Genomic DNA, 13,178 nt, shown 5'->3' with positions numbered 1-13,178 from the left:
GTTTTAAATTAAGTTTAAGTGGGAAATGATCTGAAAAGGATGATAATGTTGATATTTGAAGATTCGTCATGTTTCCACTGATCAGCTGAGAGCTGACTAAGAAATGGTCAAGATATGAGGAGCCGTTCGGATAAGAGGGCGATGAATCACATAATCTGGTAATATCTAAAGTATTATTCTCCAGCCAATTGAAAAGTATTTTGCCATTTGAGTTTTCGATGGTATCCCCCCAAGCGGGGTTTTTTGAATTGAGGTCTCCACCAAGTACAAAAGCATCGTAATCCTGACAAAGCCGAAGTAAATTTTCCAAATCATTTTCAAGTTGCTGAGCAGGGTGATTACAAGGTATATAAACAGACCCAAACAAGTATCTTTTTGTGGAATTATTAATAGACGATTCAACTTTTATGAGAGAAGTTTTGATGCCAACATTGTCTAATAAGACTTTGTCATAAAAAAAAGTGTTTTTTAAAACAACAGCAACACCCAATGGTGAGTAGTCATATATAAAGTTGTAACCATCCAATTTCACTCTTTTTTTACTTTTCAGGTGACATTCCTGAATGAACCCAATATCTATTTTATTGTGAAGTAGAGTATTTTTAAGGTCGATTTGACGACTGCGATCAACCAGTGATCTTATATTGAACGTTAAGAAATTTATGGATCTATGGTCCATATTTATTATTAATTTTGTTCAGAATACGAATAAATTCGGCTTTGGCTTCAGATTTTTGCATCTTCGGGTATTCAGACAGGAAAATATTTACCTCCTGTTCAATTGACAGCTCTTCAGACTCCAGAAAAATTGAACTCAACTTCATAAATTGTTCAATGATGGAAGGTTTTGATGTTGTTGAATTTTGTTGAACCGGACGTGAATGAAAAAGACTGGCAAAACTTTGGTCTGGGATAACGTTAGACATGCCTATCGCTTTGTGGACATTGTTTCTTGCTAAGGTACGTTCTTCAGCCGCTTTGACCAGCCTTTGTTTTCTAGCCGCTGCATATTTTTTGTATGTTGGACAACCTCGCCAGTTTGCGGGGTGTCCAGGCTCTTTGCAGTTATTGCAGAAGGGTTCATTGTTGTCCTCTCGTCTTCTCTGGCACTCACCTGGGTTATGAGTTTGGTCGCATTTTACACATCTGTAAGCCGAGTTACAATTTTTTGAAGTGTGACCCCATCTTTGACATCTGCGACATTGTACGTCTGTTCCTTTTCTTTTTGGCTTTTCCCATTGAATAATTTGGCTCTGTAAACTGTTTATTTTGGAAATGTCACTCAATGTTTTCCCTGGAAATAAAGATACAAGGAAAAGGCCGGTATCAATGTTGTTTTTAATGGAATTAGGGGTTGTAAATTTGACTATGCTTGCCACAGTATCAGGAACAATGTTATTTATTTCAGATTTTATTTCTTCAATCTCAGTGTCAGATGTAAGTCCTCTTAGTACTAGAGAAGTTTGTTTCAAATCTTTCGGTGTGAAAGAATAAGAATGAATATTTTTCTCTCTTAGAATTGCCATCATCGATGTATGAACATTTGTGTCTGCAAAGTAAATTTTGCTTTTGTTTCTGTTGATGTTTTTAATTTTGAATGAAAACGCTGGAATTGTATTGCGGAGAGTGTCAACTAATGTTTTTATATTCACATTGTAGATGAAGATTGGAGGACACCATTTTGGTTTCTGTGTATTTTTGTTGTTGGTGTTATTTTTAATTGACGCTTGCGAGCTGGTGCTTGGTGCTGGACATTCAATATTGACATCTGCCAATACTCCTAAGATACCAAACCTGTTCTCGTCAGTAGGTTTATAATTTTTTAATTTCTCCGACAGGTCGGGAATTACAATATCAGATGGTGTTGTTTTTTCAAGCCGCTGCCTTTTGCGGTCATTAGATTGGGTTATGATTTGCTGCTCATTGTTATTGTTGCCGGCTGTGGCAACTTGTTGAATTTGGTTTGATGAGGGTATTTCTACCTCTACTACATCACACTCCATGTCGCGTGGTATACGGCCAGGCATATTCTTTGCAGAATTTGCAGTAGAATTGCCTGGGTCAACAATATTACCAAATATTTTAAAATTAAATAAAAAATTGTTTTCTGCTATTAAGATATACGTCTGATTGTTCTCAGGGTTGCCAACTTTCTCTTGCCCAAGGAAAATAAAATGTTAACTTTGTAATAGCAAGCAGAAACCACCAACTTAATTCAATATCGCTCCCTGTAAAATAGCGCTCCAAGTTACCTAAATAAACACCGCTTTCTATCCCTGCCAGCATTTCAAAGTTCCATTTCATCCTCATCGCTACCACAGACTCGTAAATATCACCACAACCATCGCGAACTGTGATGGGGGAAGCATATCAAAAAGTACATGAAAGTATTTTGACATCACTACTGTTAGAAGAGCCATTTTATTTTTTGTGAAACGCCAAACGCAACCAGCTTGTTATATTTTATTTAAATAAAAACGAAAATAAAGTTCTGAAAACATAGATATTACGCTTAAAATTGTGAAAGGTATATGGTGAACAATTTTCGACTTTCCAAATAGAATAAAGTGATCGTTTTTCAAATATTTTTCCAGGCACGCTGTCTCCATCGAAAATAAACAAACTGGCTGATAGACGCTGCAATATGTAACTTGCTACTTAAAACTCAACATCATTCTTTTATTAATGCAAAAAATTATGTTAAATGTGATGAGATAAACCGAAAAATGTTATATTTATAAGAAATTATAAATGTGTAATCAAATCAATAAACATCTACACAATCGTGTTTTACTTGACCACAATGATTCTTCTACAATTACCTTAAAATGCACTTTTTCTGATAGTTTGCAGGGGTTCTTATTGGCGTCCTTCGAAATTGATCTAACCCTGCCAACATTTTTTGAATTTGGGGGCGCTTCAGAGAATCCCCACTACGTCGAAAACAGTCGTATACGATATCCAAAACTCCTCGGAAAAGCGCCGTCACTATTGAGAAGTTGTACCACCCCAAGTTACTACAAAAAAGTATCGCATGAGTGCAATTATTAGGAGCCCTTCTGGATACATTTAGAAGGACGCCAATAAGAGCCCCTTCAAACAATCAGACAAAGTGCATTTTAAGATAGTTGTAAAAGAATCATTGTGGTCAAGTAAAACACGATTGTTTAGATGTTTATTAATTCTATGAAACAGTTATAAATTCTCATAAATATAACATTTATACGGCTATTACATCACATTTAACACATTTTTATGCATTAATAAGAGATTGATGTTGAGTTACAAGTTGTAAGTTAAATGTTGTAGCGTCTATCAGCCAGTACTTTTATTCCCAATGGAGGCAGCGTGTCTGGAAAAATATTTGAAAAACTATCACTTTATTCCATTTGGAAAGTCAAAAATTGTTCACCAATTTACTTTTCACAATTTCAAGCGTAATAACTATGTTTTCAGCACTTTATTTTCGTTTTCATTGAAATAAATTATAATAAGCCAGTTGCGCTTGGTGTTTCACAAAACATAAAATGGCTCTTGTAACAATATTGATGGCAAAATACTTTCATGCGAATAGTGATGGCAAAATACTATCACAGTTGGCGATTGTTGCAGTGTAACTTACGAGTCTGTGGTACCGATGAGGATGAAATGGAACATTGAAATGCTGGCAGGGAAATAGGCACCTAATAATTGCACTGATGAGAAACTTTTTCGTAGTAACTTGTCGTGGTACAACTTCTCAATAGTGACGGCGCTTTTCCGACGAGTTTTTGATGTCGTATATGATTGTTTTCGACGTAGTGGGGATTCTCAGAAGCGCCCCCAAATTCAAAAAATGTTGGCAGGGATATAACTATGTTTTCAGCACTTCATTATCATTTTTATTTAAATAAATTATAAGAACTAGTTGTGCTTGGTGTTTCACAAAATATAAAGTGGCTCTTGTAACAATAGTGATGGCAAAATAGTTTCATCCGAATAGTGATGGCAAAATACTATCACAGTTGGCGATTGTTGTAGTGTCACTTACTTACGAGTCTGTGGTAGCGATGAGGATGAACTGGAACTTTTTTCGTGTTTATTGTAGATTTTTTTAGTATGTACGAGTTCAAAATAGGGTACGAGTTCATGGCTAAAAATGACTTAGATTGCTTTAGACCGAACAAAGCTTTTTGCCCTTTTTGGATCGGAAATTTTTAAAACTTTAGTCACAGGCTACGTAGAATATTAACCATAACTTTTGACAGAAGTGTCCAATAAATTCGAACTTTTGACAGGATGTAATTCACATCAATCCGAATAAAAAACAACGAACTTCATGAAAAAATGTCCGATTACAAGTACAAGTACCAAAATTTGTAGAATGCGATCTGAATATAAGAATTTCCTCAATTCTTGTTTTTATTGGGTAGTAATGGCAATATGTGGTGAAAATGCACCACATAGATTTATTAAAATTTTCGTAAATTGGCATCACTGGTGAAAAACAAAAATTGGCATATATGGAAATAGTACTTTTAATACAAATTGATCAACCGTGCCATAAAGCTATAACACATTAAAATCCAAACAAAAAAAAAAAAACATCCCCAAACGAATATTGTTATATTTATTTACCGACGCTAAGCAGTGAATTTTGGAGGAAAACAAGTTCCTCCAATAGTTTTGCAGTAAATTTTCCACAAAAAAGGAAGAAGGAGGCAATAGAAATATTTTATCCCAATGTCAGAAAATGCGGAAACAACACAACAGAAAATGGATCGTCGCAAAAAGCGTACATCCACCAATCAATATATGATGTATATTGAAATGATGGAAAAGGATCCTATCTTTGCCACAGGTAGAGTTCCGCGCGATTATGACACTCATTATCTTGCTCGCAAGTGGAAGGAACTATCTGACAAACTCAATGGTTGTTCCAATGGTCCAACATTAACCTCGGAGGAATGGCGTAAGGTAAGATCCTGAGGTATTCGCTTAGTTGAATATGAGTAAATTGTGTATTTATTGTTTTTGAGAATAAGATTTTCATTTCGAATATTTTCTTACCTTGTTTTACTCAGCGACTTAATGATTGGAAAAATACAACACGCTGCAAGTATAGGCGCAGTGTTACTGGAGAAAAGGACATTACTATGACCTCTTTGGAAATGCGTGCCCTGGATTTATTTGGCAAAGTCCCCCCTCAGAATACACCCGAGCAGATTTCAATACATTTCAAGTCGGAAAAAGAGGAAGACATCGACGACATGGAACACATGCCGACGACGGAAACATTCCAAAAACAATTACAAGCTGCCGTTGAAGAAGCTATTGGGGATGAAGAAGGCGAGCCAATTGTGGAAAACGAACAGGATGACCAGGAAGAAATCGTACCGGAACACGGACACCATAGCTCTGTTACACATTCAGGAAATGTTGGACAAAATAATGGGCACTCGGGTGGAGGAAGTAATGCACCGACAACTTATCGTACTATTGTTGTCGAAGATTCAACATACCACGATGAAGACAATAGTCCAGACGAACAATTGGAATATATAACACACCGTCGAACCGGATCTGGAGTTCAAACTGTGGTTACTTCGCCATCGGGGACAGTAACAAAGTTGATCAATGGAGATATACCACTGAAGAGGTTACGATCACAAATATCCGATCAAATCATATATGAGGGTAAGTAAAATGAAGTTATCTTACGACTATTTGTTCATTGTATTTGCCCATGAATAAGTTGCAATAGGAATAGGAATAGGCCCAGACTGGTGCCTTGTTTTGAGGCAGCGACAAGAAACAAAATAATTGATGAAAAAGAACATGTCGATGAATTAGAAAGCCGCCATGATGCAATACCTAGCCCGACTTGTAACCGGAACGTTATCCTATTTTATATTCGGTCCGAAAAATCAAATATATTGTCCCAAAGCTTTTCTAATTTGGGCTCATTTTTTATTCCGTTGATGTGAATCACACCTTGTGTACCATTGCACACATATCACTCATTGATTTGATGAAGTTCTCCACTTACAGTATCACAAATGACTTAACTAGGCAAATATTTGACTTAAATAAAAAAGACTTCGTCGCCACAGTCAAATCCGCAAAGATTTCTAGATCATATTGGATATATTACATCACAATAAGAGTATTTTCCACATTTATCGAAAGTGTTCCTGGACAAATATTTGCCTAATGTGACCATGCTCTAAGTGTGCAATAACAGGTATCCAATTTTCGTATACCAAAAAATGATCTAATGATACTTCTTACCGCCTCATCCTGTTCCAAGGGTTATTGCTTCTCCATCGATTTGCTAGAGACGTACAAATAGTTTCCAGTCTCTTTGGAATATATAAAGTAGATGTGATAACTTATCCGTTTTGCAGTTTCCTGATATGTTCCTGCGACCAGCATATAAGGGTAATACGTTCAATTCCAGCTCCGGTCGGACACCAAAAGGTTTTTCATCAATGGGTTATCTCTCATTGGAAATGCTGGTGACATTTCTGATTGTTTCTACGCTTTGCTGTGTGACTTCGCATGTAAAGAGAGGTGATTTCTCATATTGCTAAAAGTGGAATCAGCCAAAGATTATAGATTCAGGAAGATAGGAAATTATCTACTGAGGAGATCGAACCATTTACCGGGTTAGTTTAATACTCGAACCAAACGCGTATACAAGAATTGACTTGCATTAAAATGCAAATAAAAAGAAATTAAGTGCACGAAATAAATTTCCATAAAGGGGAACATTTAATTTTTTTTTGTTGTTGCCTAAAATTTAGCATTGTTTCATTAGGTTAGGTTAGGTGGCAGCCCGATGTATCAGGCTCACTTAGACTATTCAATCCATTGTGATACCACATTGGTGAACTTCTCTCTTATCATTGAGTGCTGCCCGATTCCATGTTAAGCTCAATGACAAGGGACCTCCTTTTTATAGCCGAGTCCGAACGGCTTTCCACATTGCAGTGAAACCACTTAGAGAAGCTTTGAAACCCTCAGAAATGTCACCAGCATTACTGAGGTGGGATAATCCACCGCTGAAAAACTTTTTGGTGTTCGGTCGAAGCAGGAATCGAACCTACGACCTTGTGTATGCAAGGCGGGCATGCTAACCATTGCACCACGGTGGCTTTCATTAAGAAGTTGTTTCATTAAGAAAATTAAATTTTTCATTTAAAAAATAAAAACGAAAAACAACTAAAAAATTACAAACATGTATTGAACTAACATGGTAAATGCAACATTTGGTATGACGCAAGCCAATTTCCTATCTTCCTCAAGTTTATAATCTTTGGAATCGGCTACCTTTCCTAGACCTTAAGTATTGCGTTTAACCCCCTTCGAGTAAGCATTTTATCGTTTAAAAGCAAATTTGAACCGATATTATTTCAAAGATGATAAACAGCATATTTAGGGCATTTTGAAGGAATGACTGTAAGATTATTGGTCAGAAAGCCCTTGTATGTGAATGGGAGTATTTTATCCGCTTTGGGGATGAAAATAACATCTGTTTCCTTTCTATTTTGCTGGTATATAAGTGATAAGTCTAATAACATCTACAACGGCTCCACTGCTAAAGTTTCCCCTGGTTCTTTCAATTTTTATACCAACAAGGAGCGGAATTATTGTATGTTAATGTTTCATCAGCCTATATTTGGAATTGCGTGATTTTTTCCGACCTTGATAGTTTATTATTTTTGATTTTATTATATCTCTATATTTGAAAATAAAAAACCTTTTAATATTTTTATCCAATGTTTCGTTGGTGATTTCCAACTTCTTCTTGGATGAATTTTATTGAAATATTTAGACTTTTGTTCAGATTTCTAATACTATTAAATGTAAAATGCGATGGCATAGGAACACCACAAAATAAAGAACTAAATTGAAATATCACAGAGAATTTTGTCTTATGGCTAAGCCGGTTTTTAAAACCGATCTAATAAAGAAAAACTTTATAATTTGAAAGGAATTATTTGAAAAGTAGCACATGATGACAAACAATTAGTACGAAACTATCATCGTATGAGAAGTTAGGCACACTGCTTACAAGTATAAAGCATCGTCCATGATTTGACTAAGAAAATAGATTTGGCAACTGACAATTTTTACTATCATTGTTGAAAATTTGACATAAATCGAAGTGAGTATAATTTTACTAACCCAGAAATTAGAAATTTGACGTTTGTTGTAAATTATAGACTTTTTCGGTAGTCAATTTGTATAAAAACTTTCTTAATCTACTTTTACACAAATATTTCTGATATTTTCACGGTGCTTCAATGCCAATTAACCCTCTAATGACCAAGCCCGCCTTTAGGCGGGCTTCATTTAATAAGGAAGCTTTTAGTAAAACACACCTTAAGGCAACAAAAATGGGCAAAATAAAAAGATAACTTATTTGAAACCATTCAAGAGGCTTTGCAGCATATACTGAATTTTACCGCATACATTTTTCTTGTTTCGTTTTCTTCCTTTTGTGTCGTTAACATTAATCAGCTGGCAAAAAAATTGGGGCATTAGAGGGTTAATTGAATTATTCCTATATTATTATAAGAAACGAGAAAAGCCACACATACACTCTTGAACAGGTTGTAACTTTAAGACTACCACCGATACTGGTTTAAATTCAATTTTCAATTCAAATCAAATTTTTATTAATCGACTGAGCCCCATTTCTCAGTCTACATATGGTATTGATAGAAATACAATTCAATAGACCTATATACCTTAAACTAAAATTTCAAAACACTTTCCCTAATACCTAATTATTTTCAATTAAAATATGATCATATTTCAATGTTATGAGGCGTTTATTTTGTTTTGATTTTGATTCGCTTTTACCTGTAATGTATTAAACATTGTTTTCTTTTCGAATTGTTTGCAGTAAAAAAAGCGCCACATTCATCTCGACCTACTACATTTACGGTCTCACATCCTCATATACAACATCACCAACAGCATCATCAGCAAACTCAAAGTCATCATCATCAACAACAACACCATAGCATAGTTCAAGAGGTGCCTGCATCTTCTTCGTCAACGGCAGCACTTGGTGGCCAGTTATTTGCTTCGCAGGATGTACGTGAAGTGGCACGACAATTAAAGCGATTGGCTGATATCAAGACCGAAAAGCTCAAATTCGAGATTGCCCGTTATAAATATAATAACCCGGGTTTTAACTATAACTTCAATCCGTTATAGTAGGACGATATTAGTAACGATGTTTTAGTAAATATCGTTTCGGATGAAGCTTATTATTCCTAAATACCATATTGTAAAGTTTTAAAGATTTTTTTCTATTATTAACTTCTTGTAATAACTTCATTTGACTTTCGCTTATACTTTTCATCATTTATAAATTTGTATTATTTTTATTTTAGCAATTTTTTGTATATGTAAGTTTAGTCCCAAATCTCTTGTTTTTTTTTTGTAGTTTAAATGAAACAGAATAAAGTTTCATCTACCCACCAGCCTGCCCACTCACAATAACATTTCAAAATTGTGTTGTTAAATAAATTGTTTTATTTTAAAATCAAATTTATTTAAATGTTAAGACGTACACAAATGCATATCGTCAGCTAAAATCTTAATAAATATCTACGTAAAGATGCGAACCACAATAAAACATAAGAAGGGGGGAAAAAATAAATTGTGTAATTTGAAAGAGGTTCACAACGCATATTTCTTTATTTAGATTTAGCTCTCCCAAAGTTTTCACTTAATTCTTTATACAAATTAAATGTTTTTACTTATATTTAGCTGGCGATATACTCTCTATGTTAAGGCAACACTGGTTCTTTATCATTTTTTTAGTTGTACACTTTCATTACATGTCCCTGGATAAGTTAGAGTAAAATATGATGATCACTTTAGTCATATAGATTTAGTCGCCATTATTCATCAAATTTAATTATATATAAACTCAAATATATATATAAAAACAGAGAAAATGTTTTAAATTTTTTTGTATTTGAATAATATTCATATGAAATTAATGTTTAAAAATTCTTATTAAAATTAAGAAATAAAATATACAAAACAAAATAGAAACCAAAGTGTTTTCATACTAAGAAGAGGGTAATTATGTATCTAGTAGTTATAAAGTTGGTGAATTGTAAACCAGGAATCAAAAATATCTGGTTATTTAGAGGCGTGGGATAAAAAAATCGCAAAGTCTCCATCACTGCGGAATAGATAAAGTCTCGTCAAAAAAGTGCACAAAAAACGGTTACAACACCAGAAATGATCCGAAAAGTGAAGGCCAGATTTGATGAAAATCCATGCCGCAATTGTATAAAACATGCTCGTAAACTAAACATATCGCTCGTGACAAACATTTCGGCCGCAAACCATGGACTTTTGAACAGGACTCAGCATTCGTCAACAAAACTATTTTGGTGCGTTACAAACGGAATGACAAGGTAAATGGAAATTTTATTTATCTTGAATTTCGTTTTTGACGAAAGTAAAATTTATTTGTGATCAATTATAGATTGATGCATAGGCTCGAACCTCGATCCTATATATGTTGTAGGCGGCTACTCTCAATTGAACCATGTAATCATTGGGTGGAAATGGAATCGGCATTAGCATGTCACCTGACAAAATCATATCCTTAATAATTATATCCTCCTGAAATATATTTGACATTCACAGCGTAAAATTTAAGCTTCAAAATTGCAATTTACAACTCACGTTAATTGGACAGGTGTGATTGAGATTCGAATAGGGTTTAAGTAAATTAAAAAAGATTTTCCAAAACATATATCTCGATGGCTTTTTCAAAAATTCACAGAAATCCATGGTGTTATTATATATGAAAGGACGATAGCCATTTCCTTTGTGAAAAAATTGTGCGTGCACCTAAAGTGAAAAAATAAGGAGTTTTGGTTAATGAATAAGGATCTTGAAATCTCTCACACTTACCGTTATATTGTTGATTGGAACATCATGCAATTCCAAATACATATTCATGGAGACTTTATGACGATCTAGAGCTTTCAGGTAACAGTGCTTGAAGGAAGCAAAAGGTTTGTCCAATTCTTGGCACTTTATATTCGTAAATTTAAAATAAACCATTTCCGATGGTTGCAAGTAGCTAAGCAGCATTACGCTTAGAAAAATTTTAATCGAATTAATGACCCACATAAGGAACTCGCTTTAAAGTGTTAATGATGCCTGCGATAAAAAAAGATTGTCAGAAATAATACACAAGTATATATGAATCTTGAGTATTCTTGAGTTTTTAACAATTCTTAAAGCAAATTGGGGATCCAAACTACTTTTTTGGAAGCTCTTTTTTTTGCTAAAGTATAAAGATTTACAGAATTCGTATTTCCCATAATTCGTATTATTTGAGTGTGGCCTCAAGCCAAGAATCTGCTTCCAAACTTGTCATACGTGCGTCTTTTCGCAATTGAAAGTTCTGATATTATCTTAAGATTCCCTAAATGGGAACCCAATACTTCATTCTATGATATTTGCCCCGAAATCGGGTACTTCCCCCTTGCCATGCGTGCTCGATAAATGGTTGGTGAGGGAATCTACCACATGCCCGACATTTTAAAACTTTTAGTTATTTTTTCATTTTCTTCCGTTTTCCATATTTTGGAAATTCGAGACGCAGAATTAATTATTGGCAAAATAATGTGATACCAATGAGTGTTGCTCAAAGACAATATAATATGTAGGAAGATGGGAAATTGGCATGCGTCACACCAAATGTTGCATTGACGGTGTTAGTTCCATACATGTTTGTAATTTGTATACCCTCCACCATAGGATGGGGGGTATATTAACTTTGTCATTCCGTTTGTAACACATCGAAATATTGCTCTAAGACCCCATAGAGTATATATATTCTGGGTCGTGGTGAAATTCTGAGTCGATCTAAGCATGTCCGTCCGTCTGTAGAAATCACGTTAACTTCCGAACGAAACAAGCTATCGACTTGAAACTTGGCACAAGTAGATGTTATTGACGTAGGTGAGATGGTATTGCAAATGGGCCATATCGGACCACTTTTACGTATAGCCCCCATATAAACAGACGCTCAGATTTGGCTTGCGGAGCCTCTTGGAGGAGCCAAATTCATCCGATCCGGTTGAAATTTTGTACATGGTGTTAGTATATGGTCTCTCACAACCATGCAAAAATTGGTCCAAATCGGTCCATAATTATATATACCCCCATATAAACCGATCCCCAGATTTGGCTTGCGGAGCCTCTAAGAGAAGCAAATTTCATCCGATCCGGCTGAAATTTGGTACATGGTGTTAGTATATGGTCTTTAACAAACAGGCAAAAATTGGTCCATAATCATATGTAGCCCCCACATAAACCGATCCCCAGATTTGGCTTGCGGAGCATCAAATAGAAGCAAATTTCATCCGATCCGGATGAAATTTGGTACATGGTGTTAGTATATGGTCTTAAACAAACAGGCAAAAATTGGTCCATAATCATATATAGCGCCCATATAAACCGATCCCCAGATTTGGCTTGCGGAGCGTCTAAGAGATGCAAATTTCATCCGATCCGGCTGAAATGTGGTACATGGTGTAAGTATATGGCCCTAACAACCATGCAAAAATTGGTTCACATTGGTACATAATTATATATAGCCCTCATATAAACCGATCCCCAGATTTGACCTCCGGAGCCTCATGGATGAACAAAATTCATCCGATGCGGTTGAAATTTGGTACGTGGTGTTAGTATATGGTCTCTGACAACCATGCAGGAATTGGTCCATACCGGTCTTAATTATATATAACCCCCATTTAAACCGATTCCCAGATTTGACCTCCGGAGCTATTGGTGGAGCAAAATTCATCCGAACCGGTTGAAATTTGGTACATTGCGCTAGTATATGGCCGCTAACAACCATGCCAAAATTAGTCCATATCGGTCTATAGTTATATATAGCCAATCCCTAAAAATAATTTACCAAAATTTTATTTCTATAGAAAATTTTGTCTAAATTTTATTACTATAGAAAATTTTGTCAAAATATTATTACTATAGAAAATTTGGTCAAAATTTTATTACTATACAAAATTTTGTCAAGATTTTATTTCTATAGAAAATTTTGTCAAAATTTTATTACTATAAAAAATTTTGTCAAAAATTTATTACTATACAAAATTGTTTCAAGATTTTATTTCTAT

The 13,178-nt window shown here is 34.8% G+C and overlaps 2 protein-coding genes across 2 annotated transcripts; one reads left to right on the top strand and one right to left on the bottom strand.

Annotated features, from left to right (window-relative positions):
• Positions 1-4,526: 4,526 nt before the first annotated feature.
• On the top strand, positions 4,527-10,064 carry LOC142240321 (uncharacterized). The gene is made up of 3 exons (XM_075312027.1): positions 4,527-4,956; positions 5,064-5,676; positions 8,894-10,064. Exons 1-3 carry the CDS (start codon positions 4,723-4,725, stop codon positions 9,208-9,210), a joined length of 1,164 nt encoding a protein of 387 aa, XP_075168142.1. The 5' UTR covers positions 4,527-4,722; the 3' UTR covers positions 9,211-10,064.
• On the bottom strand, positions 9,960-11,636 carry LOC142240322 (uncharacterized). Its single transcript, XM_075312028.1, has 3 exons — positions 10,936-11,636; positions 10,705-10,872; positions 9,960-10,641 (listed from the first exon to the last, which is right to left on the bottom strand). Exons 1-3 carry the CDS (start codon positions 11,155-11,157, stop codon positions 10,492-10,494), a joined length of 540 nt encoding a protein of 179 aa, XP_075168143.1. The 5' UTR covers positions 11,158-11,636; the 3' UTR covers positions 9,960-10,491.
• Positions 11,637-13,178: the final 1,542 nt, after the last annotated feature.

This window comes from Haematobia irritans, chromosome 5 (genome assembly GCF_050003625.1).
Source record: "Haematobia irritans isolate KBUSLIRL chromosome 5, ASM5000362v1, whole genome shotgun sequence".
Lineage (NCBI taxonomy): Eukaryota > Metazoa > Arthropoda > Insecta > Diptera > Muscidae > Haematobia > Haematobia irritans.
Note: the sequence above shows the minus strand (reverse complement) of the source record. Positions and strands in the feature narration are given on the sequence as shown.